The sequence below is a fragment of the Heliconius melpomene genome, chromosome 2, assembly GCF_056956725.1.
Source record: "Heliconius melpomene rosina isolate 202511_hmr_F chromosome 2, ASM5695672v1, whole genome shotgun sequence".
Classification (NCBI taxonomy): Eukaryota; Metazoa; Arthropoda; class Insecta; order Lepidoptera; family Nymphalidae; genus Heliconius; species Heliconius melpomene.
The window spans coordinates 2,642,471-2,666,825 of NC_140390.1; the positions used below are offsets into that span (position 1 = coordinate 2,642,471).

General features: G+C 32.3%; 7 protein-coding genes, 1 long non-coding RNA gene and 1 other non-coding gene across 10 annotated transcripts in view; 4 read left to right on the plus strand and 5 right to left on the minus strand.

Annotated features, from left to right (window-relative positions):
* LOC146540335 (T-box transcription factor TBX1-like) overlaps positions 1-6,656 on the plus strand; it is a 30,633-nt gene extending 23,977 nt beyond the window's left edge. For both annotated transcript variants that reach the window (XM_085201472.1, XM_085201482.1), the window contains exons 5-9: positions 612-768; positions 1,383-1,538; positions 1,895-1,962; positions 3,814-3,948; positions 4,848-6,656. In XM_085201472.1, coding sequence (XP_085057598.1) covers positions 612-768; positions 1,383-1,538; positions 1,895-1,962; positions 3,814-3,948; positions 4,848-4,905 — 574 coding nt within the window. In that variant the 3' untranslated portion in view covers positions 4,906-6,656. The remainder of the gene's footprint in view (positions 1-611; positions 769-1,382; positions 1,539-1,894; positions 1,963-3,813; positions 3,949-4,847) is intronic.
* LOC146540336 (uncharacterized) lies at positions 6,646-8,365 on the minus strand. Its single transcript, XM_085201462.1, has 2 exons — positions 8,223-8,365; positions 6,646-8,056 (listed from the first exon to the last, which is right to left on the minus strand). The coding sequence occupies exons 1-2, from the start codon at positions 8,259-8,261 to the stop codon at positions 6,911-6,913; spliced, it is 1,185 nt and encodes a 394-aa protein (XP_085057588.1). The 5' UTR covers positions 8,262-8,365; the 3' UTR covers positions 6,646-6,910.
* A 269-nt stretch (positions 8,366-8,634) lies between these two features.
* Positions 8,635-10,513, minus strand: LOC146540337 (uncharacterized). Its single transcript, XM_085201498.1, has 3 exons — positions 10,353-10,513; positions 10,012-10,066; positions 8,635-9,491 (listed from the first exon to the last, which is right to left on the minus strand). The coding sequence occupies exons 1-3, from the start codon at positions 10,440-10,442 to the stop codon at positions 8,944-8,946; spliced, it is 693 nt and encodes a 230-aa protein (XP_085057624.1). The 5' UTR covers positions 10,443-10,513; the 3' UTR covers positions 8,635-8,943.
* A 687-nt stretch (positions 10,514-11,200) lies between these two features.
* On the minus strand, positions 11,201-16,079 carry LOC146540338 (ionotropic receptor 84a-like). Its single transcript, XM_085200153.1, has 10 exons — positions 15,989-16,079; positions 15,500-15,642; positions 15,034-15,163; positions 14,741-14,922; positions 13,811-13,947; positions 13,212-13,373; positions 12,585-12,775; positions 12,191-12,405; positions 11,765-11,968; positions 11,201-11,529 (listed from the first exon to the last, which is right to left on the minus strand). Exons 1-10 carry the CDS (start codon positions 16,071-16,073, stop codon positions 11,203-11,205), a joined length of 1,776 nt encoding a protein of 591 aa, XP_085056279.1. The 5' UTR covers positions 16,074-16,079; the 3' UTR covers positions 11,201-11,202.
* Positions 14,414-14,497, plus strand: TRNAL-UAA (transfer RNA leucine (anticodon UAA)). The gene has a single exon. It is a non-coding gene; the product is annotated as a tRNA-Leu (tRNA).
* Positions 16,080-17,285: 1,206 nt separating the features above from the next.
* On the minus strand, positions 17,286-18,447 carry LOC146540340 (uncharacterized). Its single transcript, XM_085206015.1, has 4 exons — positions 18,287-18,447; positions 18,167-18,216; positions 18,061-18,092; positions 17,286-17,987 (listed from the first exon to the last, which is right to left on the minus strand). The coding sequence occupies exons 1-4, from the start codon at positions 18,377-18,379 to the stop codon at positions 17,392-17,394; spliced, it is 771 nt and encodes a 256-aa protein (XP_085062141.1). The 5' UTR covers positions 18,380-18,447; the 3' UTR covers positions 17,286-17,391.
* Positions 18,448-19,102: 655 nt separating this feature from the next.
* Positions 19,103-20,223, plus strand: LOC146540341 (uncharacterized). Its single transcript, XM_085206027.1, has 2 exons — positions 19,103-19,272; positions 19,504-20,223. The coding sequence occupies exons 1-2, from the start codon at positions 19,222-19,224 to the stop codon at positions 20,101-20,103; spliced, it is 651 nt and encodes a 216-aa protein (XP_085062153.1). The 5' UTR covers positions 19,103-19,221; the 3' UTR covers positions 20,104-20,223.
* A 758-nt stretch (positions 20,224-20,981) lies between these two features.
* LOC146540342 (uncharacterized) lies at positions 20,982-21,939 on the minus strand. The gene is made up of 2 exons (XR_014879278.1): positions 21,746-21,939; positions 20,982-21,394 (listed from the first exon to the last, which is right to left on the minus strand). It is a non-coding gene; the product is annotated as an uncharacterized LOC146540342 (long non-coding RNA).
* Positions 21,940-22,572: 633 nt separating this feature from the next.
* On the plus strand, positions 22,573-24,309 carry LOC146540343 (uncharacterized). Its single transcript, XM_085206060.1, has 3 exons — positions 22,573-22,724; positions 23,026-23,085; positions 23,513-24,309. The coding sequence occupies exons 1-3, from the start codon at positions 22,689-22,691 to the stop codon at positions 24,017-24,019; spliced, it is 603 nt and encodes a 200-aa protein (XP_085062186.1). The 5' UTR covers positions 22,573-22,688; the 3' UTR covers positions 24,020-24,309.
* The last annotated feature ends 46 nt before the right edge of the window (positions 24,310-24,355 follow it).

Sequence of the window (24,355 nt, forward strand, 5' to 3'; positions counted from 1 at the left end):
TATAAGAATATTTTCGCGTCGGTCATACTGTGCCGCCCGTAGGCTAGGTCATTTTGAATCAGTGACATCTCCTTAATTATTTATCAAACTTCATAAGGATGAATATCAAAATGTCGCGGTACCGGTTGCGTAGCGACGCGACGGTTGTTATTAACATGGCAGAATAAATTGCATGTCAAATTAGAAAGTACCTTAATTTATTAGTTTATATGTGTAATGTAATGTTATATAGCCTATAGCACTTCTGAAGAATGCAGCTTTTATACAAAACAAAAACAATGTAAATCAGACCAGTAGATCCAGAGATCTTAGCGTTCAAACAAACAAACAAACAAACAAACAAACAAACTCTTCCGCTTTATTATATTAGTATAGATACAAGAATTCTGCTGATAGGTTTTTTAGCTTCTATAATTAATTTATTCACCGACCCAATTTTTATTCTTTCATGTACAAAATTGACTTTTCTATCCTTTAATATATAATTATTATAATATACAGATATTTTCATGTTAGACGGTGTAATCCACTGTTTAACAAAAAACGAACGGAATATCTTAATATATTCTTCTGTACTAATATACAACATGTTTGTAATCCTCTGTGGCCAGTTCAAGCTGGGTGGTGGCGGGTAAGGCGGACCCGGTGTCGCCCCCGCGCATCCACGTGCACCCCGACTCCCCCGCCGCCGGCGCGCACTGGACGCGCCAGCTCGTGTCCTTCGACAAGCTGAAGCTGACGAATAATCAGCTGGATGATAATGGACATGTGAGGATTTTTATTCATTTGCAGTACGGTGGATGCGTCGTGGCCGCTCTGAAATTAGTTTTAGATTTTTTTTCTTCATTTTAATAGTTTTCTTTTTGAGTGCATAATGCGCTAAAGTCAGTAAGCCTAATCTCGGGAGGCCACAAGTCGTTGACCGTACTGTATCTATGGATATTCGCATCTAAGTTAGGAAGCCTGCCATTAGAGTTAATAAAGTATGGTTTTATAATATACCTACTTAAATGATACTTATTTCAATGAAGTATTATAATTATTATATCAATTGCGCAGGCGCAGCGGGATATCATCTTATATTACTATAAATGCCATTCTATCTCTTACTCAATATTTCAACATTCATTGTATCTCTATCTAACTTAACATGAATATTAAAAAAATAATTATTATTATGGTATGCCAATAATAGACGCGTATATTAAACAAATAAGCTTCACACTGTATCCCGTACACAGCAGGGTAGGCAGAAAGAACCTAGTGTTAAAACACTCTGCTCCTCAGTTTCCACTGAATTCTGGAGGTATTGCGTTTTGAGTGGCAGAACTCAACGCCGCCCGTTTCCCGCTTCTCATTAGTGATTATTTCAATATCTGTAGATAATACTTAACTCGATGCATCGCTACCAACCGCGCCTGCACGTGGTGTTCCTGCCGGGCGAGGGGCAGAGCGCGGCGCCCGGCACCGTGCCCTACCGCACCTTCATATTCCCCGAGACGGGGTTTACCGCCGTCACCGCCTATCAGAACCATAGGGTGAGTAGTACTATAGTATTCGCTTATTTCAGTTGATTTCAGATTAGTTCAGGTCTTTAATTATGGCGCTTTGAACTTGCCAACTGTCAATTGAGCACCATTCACTTCGTCAATTTACAGAGACGATTTTTTGCTTCACAATACATTTCATGTATAGCAAGCAGAGTTACAGAGGGGACCTATTAAATTCCGCTCCCTACTTACCATCAAATTTTCGAAACATTGCGTGTTGAGTGGTGGAATCCAACACCACGTTTCGAATCGAACCCACTACCCTCGCCGTAGTAGTTCCACGCTAATATAAAATAATCATAAATTTCTTAAATATTCGACAGCATATTTTTTTATATTTCCAGATAACGCAATTAAAAATAGCGAGCAATCCGTTCGCAAAGGGATTCAGGGATTGTGATCCTGACGATTGGTAAGTAATTTTATAATTTAGCTAGTTACCAGAGTGGACATCGAACCCACAACCCGTCTCGTTTACAGTCACACGCTTGTGTCCCTGCGCCGTAAATAATTAAAAGAAAAAAATACTACCTACCAAGTAAACTAACACCACATTTCTCACATCTTGTCACAACACTATGAATCAGTCGCACGCAAACGATTATACATATTTTATGTTAAACTTTCATTCCGTTCCGTTCCGTTTCAACAGCCGGTGACAATTTACTTTTACGACTCGGCCATAGACTAAAGAGTTTGACAGTAATGGCGGACGCGACGCGCTTCCCGCCAATTTAATTGTCAATGACGTGCGCGCATCGCCCGGTTTGTTTTAATAAAGACACTTTTTGCGGCCGTATATTTTGATTTATGTGATTTTAAAATGGTGGAAACGTTTTGAATACTTTATAATATGAAAGGTTCCTTTATAGTTTTTTTTTGTATGTCGTAAAATGTCTGTCTTGTGAGTTGTTTTTTCTTATATGCAGATAAGTAATTATTAAATGATGATTTATTGTTTTTTATTTTGAAATATATATTTTATACATATAAATAAATACAGTATAAAATATATATTTTATACTATAATAAAACTATAAAAGAATTATTAAAATTATTGTTATTTATTATTTTTATGTCATCAACAATCGAGTTTCAAGTGAAAAAGCAGTTCTTATTGCTTTAAAAACAGTATGTAACACAATCTTTTACATTAAATACTTTTCTTTATAGGTAATTCGATTTTAACTAACTGTTTACATAAACACCGTTGTACACGGTATTGGCTGATTAACTTCGCATAAATTTCATCCGCGCTACAATTTGACGTCGATTTAAATAGTGTTTACATTGAACAATTTATTAGACTGCAGTACACCAATGGCGGAACAAAACGCGTTGTAAAAGTAAAATATGCTGCAATAAATTGAAGATTACTCGTATTTAGAAATGTGTAAATAATTATCTTATCGTATTGGTACCTATAAGTAAAAACGTACCTAACTACGTTGGATTTAAGTATGAATATAGGGGTAAATCAAGATACTTTTTTTTTAAATTTCACGCTGTATCCCGCACATAGCAGAGTAGGCAGGGGAAACCTGAGAACCTAGTGTGAGAACCCCATTCCTATTTAGACACTTCTGTTCCCAATTTTCCGCCGAATTCCGGCGGAACTCAACATCACACTTTGCCTCGTTACCAAAGTGAGGAAATTAAAATATTTAATAATTAATTTTCTCAAGTGGTAATCAAACTCACAACCTATCGCGTTTACAGGAGAATACTTGTGCCTCTACGCTACGACTGGCTACTTTTAAAAAGAAATATACCCACCTATTTATAAAAACCGCCTCTAGGCGGGGTCGTGTTTCGTGCTAATACGTTATTTTGACACGCAACGACAAATGACATCCATATATTATTTAGATTAATCTATACCGGGAAATGGTATAAAAAACATTTTTTCTATCTTTCACCCTGGGTTTACGCACATGGCGAATATTATTTGATTAATGATATATTTGTTTGTAGAACTGAACTGAACACACACGGTGCCGGTACAAATGTTATAACTAAAAAAAATAGTCGTAATAGAATAATAGTAATAGTCATAGTTTCACTAAAGGCCAGTCGTGGCGCACAGGCACAAGTGTGCGATAATTTAATTGAAAAAAAAAAGAAGTTTTCGAAACAGGCCCACAAATAACATTTAAATAATAAATATGTAATAATGTAAGTGATTACAAGCAGCGTCTTCTTTTTCGTTCTTATAGGAATGTTTTAGTATATTTTAAATTATAAAATATTTTCTAACTTTCAGTCCACCAGAACAAAACACACAACGTAACACGCCGCGGCGTCGCGAGCCCGCGCCGGAGCCCTACCCGCTAGCGCAGCCCTACGCCGCCGACCCCAGCGCCAGCGGCCCCCTTTACGCACACGCACATACTGTAAGGTGAGTTTTGTTCGGTGTGTTAGCTTCATGCTGTATCCCGCATACTGCGGGCACTGGACGGAACCTAGTGTTCAGTGAGACACTCCGTTCCCCAAGCATTAAAGTTAGCCACGACGGTTTCTCACGTAAGTTATGTTTAAAAATATAAAATATCTTTTACATTTTTAAAGTGTTATTCTGCTAATTAGTTCTAAAAAGTATAAATTATTATTTAATTATTATTTATTTATTTATTTATTATTTAACAAAAATCAAACCGACTTCAAACAATAAACTAAATTAAAAAAAGGAAAATGAATTTATTAAAAAAAATTATCTAAAGCGTTAAACAAAAAAAAAATTAAGAAAGATATTATAATTTTGAAGTCGGTGCCACGTAAAAGAAACAGGCTTAGTAATTTGATGCTGGCACCGGATAAATAAAAATGAACTACAAAACTTTTTTTTATTGTTTACATTTTGTTTCACGCTCAAACGAATAAGTAGACTATAGTTGTTTTGAAGTCACAAACACTTTAATTTTATTTATATTTACACGTATGTGAATTTTATGTAATATATACAAGAGTTCAAACATTATCCTGTTGGAAAATATAAACTAGGTATGATTTTTTTATTGTTTTGTTACTATGTCACACGTACACTACACATCGATCGCAGTGCCACCTGGCAAGTGGTTTGAAAACATAATTTGACCCGGTAGACGGCGTTGCAGTACAAAAGTTATTTAAATTTATATATTGCCTACCTTGTTGAATACGGGAAAAGGCGTGAAAAGCTGCTTTTTTCTATAAAATAATGATAAATTCTTTCCAAAACTAAAAAAGTAACTCGGTTATAAGTTCCCAAACTTTTTTACTTTTTGAAATTTTAAACGTAATTTTGTTTTAATTTTCCAGATATCAGCCTCACGGCGGCCATAATAGCGCGTACACTGCGTACTACGCGCATAGATAAAATGATTTACCAACTATATAGTTATAATAAGGTATAAATTATTAACAATAATCTTATATATTAATTTTATAATATATACAATACGGTGGGTGAATTGTGGCCACCCTGAAGTTAGCTGTAGACGGCTGTGCAGATGTGGTTTAGGAGTTCTTCCCACTTTGATTGTTTTTCCTAACAATTCGAAAAAGGTTCAGAAAGCTTTACTTCAAGGTGGCCAATACGCGTCGACCGTACTGTAGTTAGTGTATTTGTTGCTATTTATATTTTAAAGTATGTTTCATATTAAATTAAGTTTGTACTTTTAGATATATGTCCTTAATTTCTCTAATAATCGTTTTTTTTAAATTTACATATTAAAAGATATATACGGATTATTGGAAAAAATATCTTAAATAATTAAAAAAAAAATTATAAAAATATAAGATAAGTATTAAGAATATAGCTTAGGAGTAAGTTTTTTTATGTTACCATTTTTTTTAATCTTATACTGTTTCTTATACTTTTATAATTTTTTTTGTAGCTAATAAGCTAATAAAAGAACAGTACTTTTTATGTTTTTACCTGAAAGCCTGTCTCGATGATAAAAAAGCTTGTTTAATACTAAAATGAAAACTATTTATTTTTAAATTAAAATATTTTTTTTATAATTGTGGCTTTAAATTAGATTAACAGTTATATTAATTACTAGCGACCCGCTGGCGGCTTCGCCAGCTTGTACAATTACTTATTGTCTCTTTTCAATGATTCTCGTGATGTAATAACATTCTCTTTTTAAAAACTAAATCCTTTCATTGACAACAAAAGTGTCACCATATTCATTAAAACATACTTTTTTTATTTATTAACCGATTTAAATAAAACTAGCACTAAATGTTAACGAAAGCTTACTTACGTCGTTGTTTACCTTTTGTCTCACGGCTCCCTGAATAGGATATAGTAGAAAATTTATCAAAAAATATTTTGGATGAAGTTTTGGATAATTTTAAATGATCAATATTTTTTAGCTAAAGTTTAGATTATATTAAGATTTAAGATTTTAGCTTCTCTTTGTATCCCACATATATAAGGGTAGGCAAAGGAAGGAATCTAGTGTTAGAAGTGTTAGAGAGTGGTAAGACTCTCCGTTCCCCACTTATCGGCCTATTGTCAAGATATTGTGTATTGAGTAGCGGAAGATGCCACGCTTTGTCTTGTAACCAATGCGAGAAAATGAAAGTTTTGCAGATACTCGATTGACCGAACTACTTGTTTTCGTCAGGCATTCGGTTAATCGAAAATCCGTATAATCGATTATATTGAGAAAAGCTTTTTGCATTATGTGTAGGTTATTTTCCAACATACGACGTATGAACTATATACTTATTTCCGTAGGTATTAAATCGAGATTAATAGTCCAGACATTCCCGAGTCCGTATAAGTGAAGGCTAGATAATTGGGTTTCTAAAATCATGCCCTCGAGAGGGAATCGAACACATAACCATTGCTTTTACAGTCAGAGGCTGTGCCACTCCATTTAAGATTCGTTTAGTTACTTATATTATTATTAGATAGTGTATTCATTATATAGCAATAATTATAATAAATAGTAATTAATAATAATATTTAATATTTATATAACCTTACGTTTTTATTAGTATTGGTATCGAGTGTTTCACCAGTCAATAGTTAAGTGACAAATGTAACCAAAGAAAATAAAATGTAGATATTGTATGTGTGTTATATTTCTTTATTATATTAAAATTTAAATTTATTTTGTGTATTTTATTATATTTTAAGAACCGTTACGTTTATTTTTCTTTTTAATTTTTACTCAATAATAGTATTTTGGATATTCGTCATTCTCTTATGTTATTAATCAGGTAAATTTATGAAATACATTTCTTCAAGATAAAACTTTAAAAATAAAGAAAAACTTATTAAAGATAAAAGGTTAAAATAACAAAATATGTTTTCTAATTCAACCTACAACTATTTGTAAACTTTGTACAAAAAAATATATAATAAATTACATTAAAAAGAAGTAATATTGCATTTGTTGAGGTAAATTCTCCACCTGAGGAGATCTGAAATGAGTTTTCTCTGTCAAAGTATAAGACATTACATGGTTAACAGTAGATACTCCTGGTTCTTCATGATCGACATAAACCTTAGACGAAACAGTTTCTTCATATTCTTCTCCAACTACATCTGGAGAAACCACTGGTTCTTCAACAGGATAAATGACAGTTGTAGGTTCTACAGAGCAATAGGGGTAATACTCTTGAGTAGGATTCATTGAAATATAGTCGTAAAAACTTGGCCGAGGACTTACAGGGTAGTGCTGATGAACCGGAGGTGTATTTATTTGTGTTTCATATGGATAATTATAATAATAATTGTATTTAGCGAAATCGGAATTACTATTATATTCTGGTTCTACATACAATACGTGGCTATGGACCACATCGTTTGATGTCTCAAAGCTAGTCGTGTTCTGCTTAACGGCTTCTGTTTCAGCACATTCTATAAGTTTCTTCGTTGCATTAATTAATCCTGTTTCAACTTTTTGTGTTCCATTCTTAAGATCGCAAGCATCTTTTAAAATTTCTGACATTTCTTTAGCTTGTTCGTTTGCCGCTACAGCGAGTTCTGATAACATTTCAGGGTCGGGATTGAACTCTATACCGTATTTGTCAGCAATTTCTTGAGCAGTCATCATTTTTTCTATAGCGATATTTTGATATTCATTGTTACATTTAATATGATTCAATAGTCTCATAACTAATTTAGTGCTGTCCATAGGTGATTCAGTCGATCTCTTCTTTCTCAGTTTATTATCAGTACAATCTTCCTTGTCTGTTATAGAAATTGCATATGTTAACAGATTGGCCATTTCGCTTTGGATTGCTTCAGTTATTTCGCAGGCCATTTTCTTAATTTCTTCTAATTGTTCTTCTGGAGTTTTGTCTGTAAACGTAGCCTGTGCCATTAAAGCAGCTGAAGAAGTAGGAAATATATTACTATTGGACCCAATGAATAGGTCCATCCAGTCTTTTGGTGCCGCTTGGTAGTCTTTTCCCATTAGGTGGTCGTCATCTGGTGGCATTTTTAAACTTTCACGCGATTCTATTTTATTATCTTCATTGTCTATCTCAGTTTCTGTTAAAGCGCTCTGAAATTAATGTACATATATATTTTTAATACTTGCCATCAATAGACGTAATAAACAAATAATATAGCAGGAAATTTACTATTAATTATTATCTTAATTTTTAATTATTTTATGATGATTATTTCATATCATTATTTATTTAATTTCACATCATTAAAATATTTACCTGAATGATTAAAGCTAAAATAAAGTAGAATGTTCCCATGGTGAATAAATTATGGTTTGTACATCAAATGAACTTATTTTATATACAATACCTTATCACATTGAGAAATTACTTTTGAAGAAATTATATGTATAACTCTAGCGCAATATTTATAATTAATTATGATTAGGCATGTATAATTTATGTAAACATTGTGTAAATTGATAATGAATTTGTTAGGTAAATATATAGAATTACAAATAATTATATAGATTTCTGCAATAGTTTACATATTAAGAATATACCTGTTAAATATGCGTCTCTTTTATATAGATAGCTATTCGCTAGGCATAGAGTTTTGTTGCCTATATAATTATACATAAGTCAATATATTTAAAAGTCGACTAAATGTGTAAATTAATAAATGTTAATATGAACATAAATAGATATATTTTCTAAATCACATTAGTAAGTTTAAAATCTTATGTTTATGGGGTATTAGTTTTTGTTTATTTTTTCTATGTATTTTGTCATATATTAGGTAGGTACACGTAAGATGCCATACAATCAACTTTTAATTTAAAATCAGCCATCTATTAAAAAGTTATTAATATTAAGAAAATAAAAAAAAATATATGTGACGTGACGTGATCATATTTTATAATAATTATATTCATTTATCTGTAATTATAAAAATTCTTACAAACTACATTTACACTAAACATTACAACATTTAACAGTTTTACGCATAATACGGCACAGGTGGAGGTATTTCAGCTTGTCTTGGAAACGGATAGGGTGGTGGTACCGGTGGGTATCCTTGTGGTGGTTTAGGATATTCTGGATAACTATCCCAAGAATATGGATATGTAGGCACAGGGGGATACGGGGTAGGTACAGGGTAATTTTGAGGGTAAGTACTAGAAGGGTAAGGAGCAGGTGGGTAAGAGTTCTGAGGTAACGGGTAACTGGGTGCTGGAGCTTGAGGAGGTGGCGTATACGGAATAGCGTTAGGATACGCAGGAGGAACAGAATAAGGTTGATCGTAATAGCTCCAAGGTGGTTTTACATTAACTTCAGGATATTCCGGTGTGTATGGATAGTAAGTGGGTTTTGGAGCAACTGGTATGCTTGGTGCAGGGGGATAGGATACAGGGGGGGCTACGTAAATAACTGGTGGGGCATACGGCGCGTACGGGTAGGGATAATACGCTGTATCGTAGGGACAGTCGCTGGGCGTGGCGTTTGAACTTGACAATGATGGCGATAGATGAGCTTTTGCGGCTATTGCTGAAATTGTAATATTAACACCTTTATATACTTATGTATGTATGTATATTCTTATAATATAATATAATATGTTATAATGATATTAGAAGTCGAATTATTTATAATAGTCATTTGAAAAAGAAGGCATAACACCAATTAAGTCTCTTCCGTTTCACACTTTCTGCTGAATTCTGAAGGCATAGCGTGTTAAATAGGAGAACTCATCGTCGCACTTTTACCTCGTTACCAGAGCAAGGAAATGAAAGTAAGAATATTTTATTCCCCCAAGCGGGAATCGAACTCAATACCGTCGAATGCTTGTGTCTTCAATAAATTAAATAATATTACTTTTAAGAGCTCATAGTTTTTGCAACATTCCTAAAGAAGATTAACTGTAATCATAATATCTAAATACGTTTAACAAAACGCAATTAATTAATAGCCTCGTAGCGATTAAACAATAAAAGTGCAAATATAAACAAAAATAATAAATTGTTTTTAATTTCAAGCAAAAAAAGCATAACAATCGTTTTTGACTTACGTGATGTGTACAATGAGTTGATCATCTGGGTCATTCGCTCGTTAAGCGATGCCAGCTGAAAATAAATTCTACTTAATATTACATGTAAAAGATATTGATTTTATTTCTAACAATTAGGTTCGATTCCCTTTGGGGGGAATGAAATATTTAATATTTTCATCTGGCTCTGGTAACGAGGCAAAGTATGGCGTTGAGTTCTATTACTCAATACGTTATGTCACCAGAATCCGGAATTTCATAACAGAGGAAACTTAGTGTTAAGACACTCTGTTTCTCACTTTCCGCCAAATTTTACAGACTTAAGTATGAAGGTTTTTCTTTAAAAAAAGTAGAAAAAATACCTGAGATTGTTGCAACTCATGACAACTGGGCGTTGCAGAACACAAACCAATCGATATAATGCACAATAGTAAAAAATAGAGTTTCTTCATTTTCCGCTTCTTCTAAATCTCTAAAAAATGTTCTAAAACCTTATAGAAAACTTCACCTTATTGCACTTCATTTATTGCTTCTCATATTTAAATAGAATATAATCGATAATTTTAAACTAAACGTGATAGATTAAAGATGCTGCGATAAGGAGATAAGGCGTCGTTGATAAATATGGTTAGCGCGTGAGGATTATTAATTATTAATTATTAGATCGTGGGATTATTTTAATGAAACAATATTAAGTAATTTTATTTGTTTGTTTACTTTATATTTATTTTATAATTCTAAACTTTAAGCACAAACAAAAGTGTAGCAAGCCAGATATTGTCATTTAAAATAACGTTATATAACTAATACTAAATAATAATAACGATTGTAATAATGTTTAATGGAATTCAATAAATTGAAAATAATATTAAAAATTAATATCTAATAAACATCAAATGTTTCAATTGAATAACTGGACGATTTTTTAAAACACTTTCCTTTACATTTACTAACAAATAACTCTACGCTTAACAATATCAAAGATATAACGGCTCCAGCAAATATATCCAAATATCAATACTGGCGATTGTTGATTCTCTCCGCTAAGAAGGATTTGGACTTATTAGAAATTCGTGGGATTATTTAAAAAAAAAACAACATTGTGAAATTTCCTTGCGTAGTTCTATTTATATCATAAATAAATCATCATATATGCATTTTAACATTGACTATAAATTAAAATATTTTTTTTTGTGTATTAAAAGTGATTTCTCAATAAATTGGATCATCAACATCAAACACTTCAATTGAATCACTGGATGATTTTTTAAACCACTTTCCTTTACATTTACTAACAAATAACTCCAACCCTAACAATATCAAAGATATAACGGCTCCAGCAAAAGAACATATCAAAACTGGCATTATATCATGTATATTGACCCTCTCCGCTAAGAGGGCAGCTCGACAAGGCGGTGGTTTGATCCTGACGCGGCTAACCAAGCGATGTGCTAAGCCTGTTTCTTGAAGCCAGGCACCAGCCACTTTGAAGGTGTTAGTCCACTGTCCACGCTTGGTTGTCGTTATCCAGGATAATACCTAAAAAAGTTTCTTATATCTTCACGCCAAATAATCAATAAAAGAAGATTATCATATTATTTTAAATTGAGAGAAAAATTAAAAAGCTAATTAGCATTAAAATTCAACAAAATACAATTTAAAAATTACTGAGGTATATATATATGTATGTAAGAAATTAGTTATTGAAATAAGTAAAAAAAGGGTATTATTTTGGCAGTTATTATTTTTGTTAATTTACATCTTCATCTCTTACCTCCGGAACAGTATCTACGTATTGCAACTTGCATAGTTGGTCGTCGGTAAAGCTTTTCAAATGTGGGTAGAGCTGATTATACTCTGTGTGATATGCAGTGCTCCCAGTTTGTATTAACTTCACTCCAGCGTGGACGTCTTGGTAAAATTTTGGTGTTAGTTTCCTTTTCTTCAGGTACTCCAAGTCGTCACGGTTCGTCTTTACCTGTGTTGTTACCAAGTTATGTAGAAAGACAGAATTTTTTTTTAACTTCTTTACTTCTTCTTCTTTTTCTTTTAAGAGAACTTGAGAACCTAGTCAAGTCTTGTCAAGATACTCTTGTCTATTGAATGTAAAAACTATTATTAAATTCTATTATTAGAGTTTTTACATTCAAATATTATCTACTAGCGACAAAAATAAACAAATAAATAAATAATAACTTACATCAAACATTAAATATCTCATATAATCATAATCTTCTGAGGCTATAGCATACTTCGAATCTCCCAAAGACCTGAGGGAGTCCGGGCCGCTTCTACCTGTGCTCATAAGAGCCGACACAATAGCTGATGTGTAGTAAGCGTGGATGAGCATGGCTGATATGGACAGCACTAAGAAGTTCCATCTGCCCGATATACCTTTTGGTACTGCACTTGCATCTGAAGGAATATCACAAAATATAGTTGTATTAATTAGGCCAGTCGTTGCGAAGGCGCATAAGCGTACAACTGTAAACCCGAGAGGTTATGGGTTTGATTTCCATTCGAGTAAATTAAATATTATATATTCAATATGTAATGCCTGCAGCTAGAAAGACGGAGAAAAAGAATTCAGCTACCTTGTTGCAAGAAGGTAGCAAGAGTGGCAATGTACGCTCCTTCTTTCTCCTCTTTACTCTTAGCTGTAACTTTCTGAGCTGCCGCCAAGATTAAGAAGAGAATTAGGCAACACCACCATACGTTCACTGTGAATGGTTCTAGGAACATATTGCTACTGCTTTCGCGCTCAGCCAGATATGTGAAGCCGACACTAAAATGTTATAATCATATAAGGTTTTGTTAACTTTTGGATCATATTAGTTATTGTGAAAGGAACTGTATTTGTGTACGAGAAACTTGGAGGGAAATAATAAGTAACGTTTTTTAATATAAAATAAGAAAATATTGATAATAACGCTAACGATACGTTAGCGTTATTATACTGTTGCTGACTTTTGCCTAACAACGGATGACAACGGATGAGTAGTATAGATTGAGGGAACCTAGTATTATGAAACTCCATTACATAAGGACCCCCCTTCCATCCCCTTTTTTCATCAGATCAGATTTAGGGAAATAAAAAAAAAGTCAAGTACGAGTCCCTCAAAACCAGTTATCGTCAGATATTGTTTCCTTTTCGACACGATGTAATATTTATAATAGCATCATACTACCTTGGAGATGGATAGGTGTAAAGATTTAGTTACTGAAATGGCCATATAGGCATGATGTAATCCAATTTTTCGAATCTTTCTTTCATTAGTCGCAGGACTCCCCCGCTCAGCTCTGAACTTCCATACTTCAGCTCCAATATCATGCTGCTGTTGTGAATTTCGGTGCTCCAAAGTAATGTGGGTAATAATATTTCGCTGAAAATTAAATTAATTAGTAAAGGTAATTTGGTACTCGTAATATCATTGTTAATTACCGTTAAAAATTGATTTCATTTTTTATCGTGACTTATTTTAATTTAGAAGTTATTAACATAGCCGAAAATGGTAATTCGATAGTAAAGTTACCAGTAAAAATTGTTAGCAAACAAAATTTTTTTAGACAAATGTCTTTCAAATGTCGATTCTTCTATATTGTTTAACTTCACGGTGTATTGCGCTTATACCATAAAATTATCGAGGCATTATGTGTTGAGTCGCGGAACCCAACTTGGCAGCAGCAGCAAAGAAATGAAGATATTAAATATTTCATTTCCTCAAGTGGGAATCGAACTCACAATTTGTCTCTTGTGCTCTTCCGCCGCGACTAGCCTAATAGCACCTACTTGAAGGATAGTTTAAATATCAATTCTTACGTAGCATTCAGTATTTCAATAATGAGGCTCGAGGAACTGTATCCGATGCGCACACCAGAATCTCGCTCACGAATGGACATGTCCATTAAATACTCCAAGAAACCACCATTGTATGTGTTATTTGAATACGAACCCAGCTGTTGAACATAAGTTATATTACACAATTCTTTAAGGAAAAGACGTAGAAAAGCGACAAGTAAAGACAACCGTCTTTAGATTATATATCTATACTGTTTATAGAATCATATTACTGCAAGGTCTCTACTTATTCTACTAGGAAACGTATAAAATTTGCTCATAGCGGGATTTAAACCCGTGCCTCCTTGAAACCATTAAAACGACTGAGCGATACGTTCTTATCCCAGAACATATTGTTTTTTTTTTGAGTTTTTTTAAAGGTTTGTAGCAGAAGTTTGAGTTGTGTAGAGTTTATTTTGAGGTATGAAACCCAAAAATTTTTATCTATTCATATTTAAATATATATTTTGTTAACTATAACAACAATTTAATTAAATCTATAAAGTTTTACATTAAAAATATAGTTTCGATTATTTTTTTATATAAATAACTGCAATCTATTAATTTTTTAACCTTCTATAAATCGTCAGGTTGGCCGAGTGGTCTAAGGCGCCAGATTTAAGCTCTGGTTCCCGAGAGGGAGCGTGGGTTCGAACCCCACACCTGACATAATTATATGCTCTATCAGATTTTTACTGTTATGTAATATTTTTTATTAAAATACGAATATTTTCGTCAATACCAGTATAATTTTTTTATTTTGAGTTTAATATTTTTATGAATATTGTAGTCAAAATTAAATATACTAAATCTCTCAACGATCTCTTAACAAAAAACGTCTTTCACACTGCATTTTTAAATGTTTTTTAAAAAACTTTCTTCAATATCTAAAATAACTCTATAATATCTTACCGGTGCTGCAATTTTCAAAGGATATTTGGATAAGTTACGCCGTCTATCGATCCTTTCCTTGTCAAATAGTACTTGGAGACCAGCGTGTAAGTCCCAATGGGCCCAAAGGGAGACACTAGCGTCATCTCTTGGGTGGGTGTAGACATCGTAAATCGTAATATCTTCTGTTTCCAAGCTAGCACCTATAAAATTCGGTTTTGTAATACCTGCCTAGTGGATTCCTCTAATTTATTTTCTTTTTTTAATTATAAATAATTTTAAAAGTTATCAAAAAGTAATAAATATTTAATTACTATTATTATATGTTGGTGATGGCTTCAACAGTAAAATATCAGCATCATATCGGGCGTTTTGTATAAAATGTGGTATAGTATTGTTTAATATCATCCATTTGTACCAGTTTGAAAAATATTTTTGCTTAATCTGCAAAAATAAAATATAATAAAAGAAAGGCAATCAAATTTACTTTAAATTTTACTTAAAATTTTCAGAACCTAAATTAACTGAATAACCAATTGCGCTTTAATAAAAGAAGAAACAAAAATCAATTAAATTCTAAATGGATTTAACTAAATATGAGTATCTACAGATATCTCTATCTAATAGGCTAGAGTGAGTGTGGTGGGTGTTTACCTGTTCAAAATTTAGTATGAACGAAGGAAAAACATTTCTTTCGTTACCACTATTACGAAAAAAAATATATTTTATATTATTATAATTTTTATTATATTTTTTTTTATAATTATAATAAATATCTACTTTATGTTCCAAGATCTTCGGTGACGGTATATACAAAACTCCTTGCAGCTTGTATGGATCTATCACGTCAAGAATGGCTGGATCACAGGAAAACGTTACAGGTATGTTATATTTGTTAATTTTCCGAATGAATTTTGCACGATCTGTTAAAAATAAATTAATATTTATTTTTTTATTTAATTATTCTGTCTACAGATAATTTATCAGTGCCTTTGACCATTAAAATTGTATTGCTTTTGAACGAATAATTTAATAAAATTTAGAAAATATTTTCTTTTTCTTCTTCTTCACTTATTTACAGGAGATACCGGTCACTTTGTATTATTTATTCGTTATGCCCAATAGGAAATAACATGTTAGTCGTGAGAATGGAGAAAGATATTTTTACTGGATATTTTATTTTACAGTAAGTAAACGACCCAATACGAGTTCGTAGTTTAATAAAAATATATCATCGCCTATATTACTCTTAAAATATAACATTCTTACCAAAATAAGGCCAACACGTCAAAACAATTACACTACTAATGGTTCGATAATGAAATAAATCAGCAATAACTTTAGTTGGTAACATTGTAGGGCGTTTATTGCAATTGTTTTTTCAAAATGTCTGCGATAGAGAGTTGACTGAAAGTGCCTTATATATTTAAATTTTGATTATAAGTACATATTTTATAAAGGAATTTGCAGTGCATTTGAGTTGTATAAATTTTAAATAAGGTATAGAGGTCGTCGAGGCACAAGCGTGTGACTGTACGACGGTTTTGGGTTCGATTTCCAATCGTGGAAATTAATTATTATTTATTTGTACTTTCATTTCTTTGCTCACGTTACAAGAAAAAAAGCGCGGCGTTGAACTCCGCCTACGCACAATGCGTCTAATTTTTTTTGAAAGTCTTAACACCAGGTTCCCAGCTATACCCAGCTAATTGCAGGAAATAGCGTGAAGCGAAAAATAAATATTTCGTATAAGATATTCAAATTATGTTTTATATATAATAGTAAATATTATAAAAAATAAATTTACATTGCCTGGAGCCAGATAAATTATATTTCAAATAAAAACCTCATAAGATGTTTAAAATTGTTTAATCATATTTTTTTCTATATTTATTTATTAATTTTGCCATAAAAGAACTCCACTCAGGAACTGCATTAATATCTTGAACAATGTATTGTATGTAATTTGCATCGTTATACTTTGGCAAGCTATATATTTTGCTAGAACAAAACTATAATTTGTGCTAAATTTTAAACGAATATGAGGAAACCTCAAATTATAGATTGTTACTACTGTATACTTAGTATAATATGTTTTGAGGTCAGTTCTGGTGCAGGAGTACAAAATGTGAAGGTAAATGCGACAGGTTGGGGGTTCGATTCCCACTCGTTTCTTCACTCTGGTGTCAAAGTATAAGCGCAACGTTGAGTTCCGCCACTCGACAAGTAAGCCTCTAGAAATTGGTGGAAAATGGAAAACGATTTTCTCTAATATGTTTTGTAATTCGCTCTAATATGCATCTCTATCGCCGGGCAGTTGGGGCACGATAATCGTTTATTTTTTTTTTATTTTCCTAAAAGCACCATGTCGAGATTGCTGCTTAGGAATAGCTAAGAATAGAAAATGAAGGTAGGAATTACTTGATTCTCTTTATCCGCCTATTGAGATAAAGAATCATACGAGAGTTGTGAAAATATATAAAAATGCATCGTAGTTACGATTGTTAAACTAAAATTAAAATGAAAAAATAAAAATAAAAAAAATCCAATATATGGAAAAAGAAATTTATTTTACCATAAGTTCATAAAATTTTAAAATTATAATTAATAAAGCATATACATATGTAAATAGATAATAACTTAAGAATAGTGAATAAATACTAAATTACGATTCAAAAATGACATCCACAAGAATGTTTTATCGGTTTGGGTTCTAAAGTGACCGGGACAGGTGGTGGCACCATATAGGCAGTCATTGGTAGCCCAGGAGGTGGACAAGCACAGGGAGAATGACAAGCACACGGAGATGGAGGAGGAGGAGGGGGTACTAGAGATATTACTAAGGGGGAGGGCGCGGGTGGTGGATGGTATAATGGGGCTGGTGGTAGCATCATCGGCGCTGGTGGTGGCGCAGGCAGATACAGAGGAGCTGGTGATAGACATGGTGGTGCAGATAAAATCAAGGGAGTCGGAGGTGGTGCAGGAAGACAAAGCGGCGCTGGAGCTGGAGCTGGAAGAATAAACGGAGGAGGCGGGGCTGGTAAGCACAGAGGCGCTGGTGCCGGAGGTGGTAAAATAATTGGTGGCGGTGGTAAAGCTAATTGTGGTAAACAAGGAGCTGGAGGTGGCGCGGACAGCACTATCGGAGGCAATGCTGGAGGCAGGGCAAATGGAGGCAGACAGGGAGGCGCGGGCGGAGCGGCTGGCATCAAAACTATTGTGGGTGGTGGCTCTTTCTCCCCACATAAACCGCATTTATCTTTCTTTTCTACAAATGTACAGATACTAATTAGAATATTGATCTAGTAAATATTAAGATAGTTTTTATAAATGTCACTTACCATGTTTTGAGGCTAATAACGGCTTTAGTAATCTGTGACGAAACGTACAATATATTAATAATTTTAATAATTTAGAAAAATCTCAACAAAATAAAAAACAACTTACGAAGCCATTACAGTCTTTCTGCATTCCTTCATCTCTTTTAAGGCTTCCAACTGAAAAAATATGTAAAATTATAAAAAAATAAGGCAAAAAACACTAAATTTCTTTTATAAATGAACATACCAAACACAATTCCTTATCGTGGCAAGCTATCACAAAGTTGGAAGTAAGCATCATAATACAAAAGGAGGACCAAAATATTTTTTGCCTCCCCATATTTGTTCTTTACAAAATTAAACCTAAGTAGTATATGTTAAAAATATTTTAAGCAGAAGCTATTTAAGTGGTAAATATTAGTAATTTTTTATACGTGGTTATATCTAGAAAACTTATGTAATAAAATTACATAAGTTTTGTCTGATAAGATGAGACGTGTTGATAATTAATGTCTTATTTTATCATAAAATTTCACAATTGTCAGCATGTTATGAAATATATTTTATCGATAGCAAAGTTTGAAATATCGCAAATACTTTTTTGCTTTTACGGAAGCACTCTAAAAGTCAATTTTAAATGGAGTAGATTATATGAAATATCTAAAGTATATTATGAATGTAAAATTTTATACAGGGTGGAATTGTCGGCACCACTTTAAATGAAACCACAGTTTTAACTACTCTGTAAAAGCCTAATATAATTCAGAAAAAGCCAGTATCCAATTTTTTTAGAATACTTATGAATACTTATGAAACTTTTAGAAAACGTTTCAATGCTTGAACGTGGTGGAATACGAAGCCGTACCTCTTGTAAACAGCTTAAGTGCTCTGAGAACTAAACCATACGTTTCCTATGTGTAGAATAACACCTTAAATTAAATAAAAAATAAATAATAATAATAGCACTTTAAAAATGTTAAAAATACAAAAATATCCTTTTGTGAAACATTGAGGAGATAAGAAATTATGAATAATAATGCTGAGTTAAGTACTGAAGTGTTGCATAATGTGATCAATCATTATCGACATCTAGAGATAACGGAACTTGTTTTGACTGACCAGTTCATCTGCAAGTGTAACGGCGTTAGAGCGTAGGAAGAAAATAATAATATTAGTTTAATAATGATTCTTAAATTAGTTATATGTTCACAATTAATTTGGATGGTAGCTTTTGTAAGTATAAATTTATGTTTTCATATCGATTTCTATGCAAGTGAAAAAAATAACTATAGTAATTAATTTAAATTATTTTTAATTTAGATATTTTTTATTTAGAGAGTCCTTCGAAATGTACTTTTAATCAATCTGATACATTTAGTTTAGAAAAAGCAAACGTTCGTGTTTATAATTATATATTTTTTATTACTCGTATGTATATATTACATAGGTAGGTATACATTTCAGGTACCATATGCCAGCTGCATGAATCTCGGACTCATATCTGGAGATTTAAGAAGAACTTCAAACCCCTTGATTATAAAGAAGAATTCCCATCATGCCCCTATAACTATAAACATAAAACCTGGAACCACAAAGCTATCTAAATCGATACCTCGGCTTTCTAATAAACTGTCTTCTACAAATCCATTAGTAAAAGCAAAAATAAAGTCTCGTGTAAAATCAGCTATCCTTTCCAAGAAGTTAAAGAGATTACCCAAGCTGGCAACATTACCAAAATTAAGATTACCACTAATACCACGGATACCTAAGATACCTAGATTACCATTGCTACCAATTTTACCTATTCTACCACCAAGATTGCCTCTATTACCAATTTTACCACCAAGATTACCTAAGCTAACTAAATTAATAAAGCCTATTCGAATCCCGTTATTAACAAAGATAAAATTGCAAAAAGCTTTAGGTTCAGAATTAAAACCAGTGAAAGTTCCTGTACCAAGGCCCGAAGGAAGGAGGCATATTTTAGAAAAACTAGTAAAATTAAAGAAATCTGGATCATTGACTACGCCAGAATTTATACGATTTAAAAAACTTTTATTGTGAAAATAAGTAAAAGCTAAATACAACATTTGCCCAATTTTAATGGAATAATTATAAGGAATATCTATAATATAATTATAATGAATGTAAAATAAAGAATTAAGAATTGCAAATATTGTTATTTTTACATAGAATTTAGTTTTGAAACATTTGTCCTTAATCTAAACAAATCCTTTTGTCTGAGCAATTTGCTGTATAACTTGCTACTGGCCTATGGCGGCGTTACTTGATCAATCAATTAAGATTCAACACGTTTTTGGCTGCCTGGTTTAGGGCTTCGTACTTTAAAAGGTACAAAGGGAATCCTTATAAGACCAATTTTTTGTCCGTCTGTTAAGACCATTTATCTCGAGATCGCGTGGAGGTATTAGGCTGAAATTAATATTTATATGTTATATGTGTGTAGTATGTGTTTTATTCAGATGTATGGTCCTTGGAAACAGAACAAAATCAATATTCCAAGTGAACACAATTAAAAGATACGAACAATTTACGCATAAATTTTGCTGTTTTTTTTATGAAATTACAGCGTAATCAAAACCTGTATAGAACTTATCGTCGTCATGAAATTTGGCACGAAGTTTATCTATGTACTTTTGTCATTTTATAGGTAGTTCATTGATACATTTACTAAAAAAATACCTATTCGGACGAGAATCAATAAAATGTTTGAAGGCGGATTGGACTACCCCATGAGAGTTGATTATTTCCCTTGCAACAAGTTATCTAATTCTGATTTTCATCATAGGTAATGATTCAATTTAAAAACCCTTCATTATTGTGCTAGTTAAATAAGGTATCGCAGCAATCGAAGTGCGTCTGTTGTTGTTTTATATTTGTCCACATATTTATCGAAAATCAAAAATTCTCGATATATATATATATATAATTTTGATAGTAGTTTTTGAAATATTGTATATTGGATATCCACTTATTTATAGAGGTCGTGTATAATATGGGTAATTGGGTATTTGAATAATTTGCAGGTATTTAAAGTCGTTTAATTTTTTAAATTACTCGTTCCTGATACATATGAGAAAAACCTCGCAAAGCAACTACGTGTTTTTGGTGCTAATAAAACTGATGTCCTCCAATTGTAGCAATACACTTAATTCTATGTTAGTGTTTTATTTCGGAATTTATTAGTAAATACGTTCATGGCATTAACGATTGTATCCTTTAATTTGGTAAATTGGGATATTAACGGCCATAACATAGGTCTGTCCTCAGCATTGCAAGTGAAACATGACTGCCTTGTAGGAGCTAGTAAGGATTTCCTTGTTAATATACTGCTCTGAAAAATTCAAACAAATATAATTAATAAATTACGTCTGTGTCTTTTTTATTGAAGCTTGTATATATTTAGCTATTTAGAAACATATGTATATTTCTTATTTAATCTCTTTACGACTGCAATATTTAGTAATAATGCATAGTCAAATATTTTTAAATTTAAATATTTTATATGAGGTGTATAAAAAATTAAATAATCAAATGTCTAATTAGACTGGAAAATTTTTATTCCTAATAAAAAAAAAGGAATTTATACATACAACCAGTGTATATGTTTAGACAATATGTCTATGCAATGTCTAAAGTTATCTACAAAATATCAAAAAAATTACAAATATATTAAGATACATACCTCAACTATGCTTAAAGTTGCCACTACTAGGATCGTCCAGACCAATCCTCTCCTTACATTCATCTTCGTAATATTTCTTCGCTATCAGATACAGAATGAGGGTCCCCGCGTACCAACCACTCGCCACCCACTGCATCGTTTAATTAAATAACTTAAACATTCTTTGTATCACGTAAGATAGATAAGTCACTGGCACTCAGCCTTGCTGATCTCAGCTTTTACATTATAAAATAACTTCTTCTGGGCGAATCTTTAATTTTTTTTATAAAATATATTTACTTTTAGAAAGTACTGTTTTTCTAAAAAAATAGGCTAAAAAAAATCAGCTTTACGTTGTATCCCGCACACAGCAGGATAGGCAGATGGAACCGTCCGTACTCCACTTTCTGCCGAATTCTGGAGGCATTGCGTGTTGAGTGGCATAACTCAACGCCGCGCTTTGCCTCGACACCAGAGCGCAGAAATGGAAATATAAACGTAAATAAATATTTCACTTCCTCGAGTGGGGATCGAACCCACAACCGTCGTACTAAATCCTTTAGGTTTTGATTACGCGGTGAATTTTATACAAAATGCAGCAAAGTCGATGCATAAATGCTCGTATCTTTTAAAAACATTGACTTTTGGGAGCTTGATTTTTGTCTATGCGTCGCAGATTTAAATATCTTTTATATCTTTTTGATCCACGTGATCTCGAAATAATAATAATAAAGTGATCCTTTATGGGTTCCGTTTATACCGTTTCAGATACCGAACCCTACAAATAAATAATATGAATTTAAATAAATTAAAAGTCTTTATTAATTCCATATATTAATTGTTTGTTATTGGATACACCCAGCTCGAGTGTCTCTAAGAACGCTGATCCTACAATTTCACCAATGGACGTGATAATTCAGCTTTTCTTGCGAGCGAGTTAAAATGTAAACTCGACACGGTTAGCATGTGTCTGTACGTGGCCTTCGCCGCTTTACTTCTGGTCGGTAATTTGTTCATAACATTTTACTTTGATTAGCAAAGATTTCGAAAGCTTTAGAATGTGTAGAATTCGGAGACTTAAAAATTTGGTGATGTTTTTTGAAAATTGCGATTTTTATAAGTATAGTGTTTGGTTAATAGTGATCATCTATATATATAGATCTAAAATTATTTATAATAATTTGGATTCTTATAAATATTTTTTTTATAATATATTTTTGTTAGGATGGATTATTTTTTTTAATATTTGTGACGGCTTATGTTGAAACAGGAGAACGATTAAAGGATGCATTGGTTTCCAGGTGGAGCTAGTGGCGAGTGCTCCTCCGCTGCGTGTAACTATTGACCGCGGATCCGACGAGGTGTTTTATTTTTCTTAGTAGTATTTATATGTTCTCAATGTTAGTTTCATTATTAGTTTCATACTGTATAATAAAATTTACAAAAATATTATTATATTATGCAAAAGCTTTTAATTGACCCATAACTCTATGGATAGCAGATATAGAACAAATAGTAATACTTTAAATGTTGGTATATGCCAATTAAATATAAGGAAACTCTGTGTTTTTGTTATTATTATAAAGCTACGCCAGCGAAACAATTTTTCTATTACTCTATTTATATGCATAAATTTTATGAAAAAATAGCACCCGTAAATATTTCAATATAAAATATACATAAATACTTACGGGCTAGACACGGTCATGACTAGCCAGTTAATTTTATATTATATCTAATTCAATCTATTCTGCGAGACTTTAAATCAATGTACATTATAATTTCCAGGATCCAGCACAAATATCAAGAAGCAGGTCAGGTGAATTATTAAGAAGTAATTCACGCTACGACGCCAATTCATTTTGCAATCTCATCCAGCGAGCCATTCCTCAAGCTGTTAAAGATGGCCAGTTCATCATCGAACCAGATCCTGACCTGGATGGTCAAAGCGATACAGTGGCACCGGTAGCCATTGCCCCACCAAGCAGTTTCATACCAAAGCTGTTGCCCAGAATAAAACCACCAAGATTAAGCATGCCAGTCTTAAATATACCAAAATTGAAACCTAGTTTTCACAGTTCTTTGAGAGCCCCTAAAATTGGATCACCAATGCCTTTCCATCGATTGAGAAAATTAAGGTATGAAGAAGAATCTAGCGCTGAGAGAATGGAGAAATTTAAAAAGGGTGTCCAAAATATGCTCCACTTTGTTAAAGTACTAGGAAGAATTGATCAGTACATATCAGAAAGGACTAGAATTGTAGTGGATAAGCTCTCTAAGACATTTGCTGATTAATATTTATGTCGGCCAGTATTCTAACGTTATGACAATTTATTATTTGTTGGATTACTTTGTGTGTTATTCTGAAGGTTATTAAGGCAATATAGTATATGTAAATATAATACAATTAAATTAAATAATGAATAGGAAGATTTAATAAGGGAAAAATGATAAAATAAGATTCTACCAAATTTAAAAGGTAATTCCAAAATTTTAATGTCTTTGTCACAATTAATACCTCTTAATACTCGTATGCTTTCATATAAAAAGTATTTAATATTAGACAACAATTATAAAGAAGAGTCATTATAAAATATTTTAATTATAATTATATAATTATTTATTGATAAT

Coding starts and splice junctions, on each gene's coding strand:
- LOC146540340 (XM_085206015.1), bottom strand. CDS start 18,379: ATGGGGAGGCAAAAAATATTTTGGTCCTCCTTTTGTATTATGATGCTT. Junction 18,217..18,286: donor ACGATAAGGAATTGTGTTTG/GTATGTTCATTT, acceptor ATATTTTTTCAG/TTGGAAGCCTTAAAAGAGAT. Junction 18,093..18,166: donor AGAAAGACTGTAATGGCTTC/GTAAGTTGTTTT, acceptor GTTTCGTCACAG/ATTACTAAAGCCGTTATTAG.
- LOC146540336 (XM_085201462.1), bottom strand. CDS start 8,261: ATGGGAACATTCTACTTTATTTTAGCTTTAATCATTCAG. Junction 8,057..8,222: donor TTTTAGCTTTAATCATTCAG/GTAAATATTTTA, acceptor CATTAATTTCAG/AGCGCTTTAACAGAAACTGA.
- LOC146540337 (XM_085201498.1), bottom strand. CDS start 10,442: ATGAAGAAACTCTATTTTTTACTATTGTGCATTATATCGATTGGTTTG. Junction 10,067..10,352: donor ATGAGTTGCAACAATCTCAG/GTATTTTTTCTA, acceptor ATTTATTTTCAG/CTGGCATCGCTTAACGAGCG. Junction 9,492..10,011: donor CAACTCATTGTACACATCAC/GTAAGTCAAAAA, acceptor TTACAATTTCAG/CAATAGCCGCAAAAGCTCAT.
- LOC146540341 (XM_085206027.1), top strand. CDS start 19,222: ATGATTCTTAAATTAGTTATATGTTCACAATTAATTTGGATGGTAGCT. Junction 19,273..19,503: donor TAATTTGGATGGTAGCTTTT/GTAAGTATAAAT, acceptor TATACATTTCAG/GTACCATATGCCAGCTGCAT.
- LOC146540343 (XM_085206060.1), top strand. CDS start 22,689: ATGTGTCTGTACGTGGCCTTCGCCGCTTTACTTCTG. Junction 22,725..23,025: donor CCTTCGCCGCTTTACTTCTG/GTCGGTAATTTG, acceptor ATTGGTTTCCAG/GTGGAGCTAGTGGCGAGTGC. Junction 23,086..23,512: donor TTGACCGCGGATCCGACGAG/GTGTTTTATTTT, acceptor TATAATTTCCAG/GATCCAGCACAAATATCAAG.
- LOC146540338 (XM_085200153.1), bottom strand. CDS start 16,073: ATGTTACCAACTAAAGTTATTGCTGATTTATTTCATTATCGAACCATT. Junction 15,643..15,988: donor GACGTGTTGGCCTTATTTTG/GTAAGAATGTTA, acceptor TATTTTTAACAG/ATCGTGCAAAATTCATTCGG. Junction 15,164..15,499: donor CGAAGATCTTGGAACATAAA/GTAGATATTTAT, acceptor TTATTTTTGCAG/ATTAAGCAAAAATATTTTTC.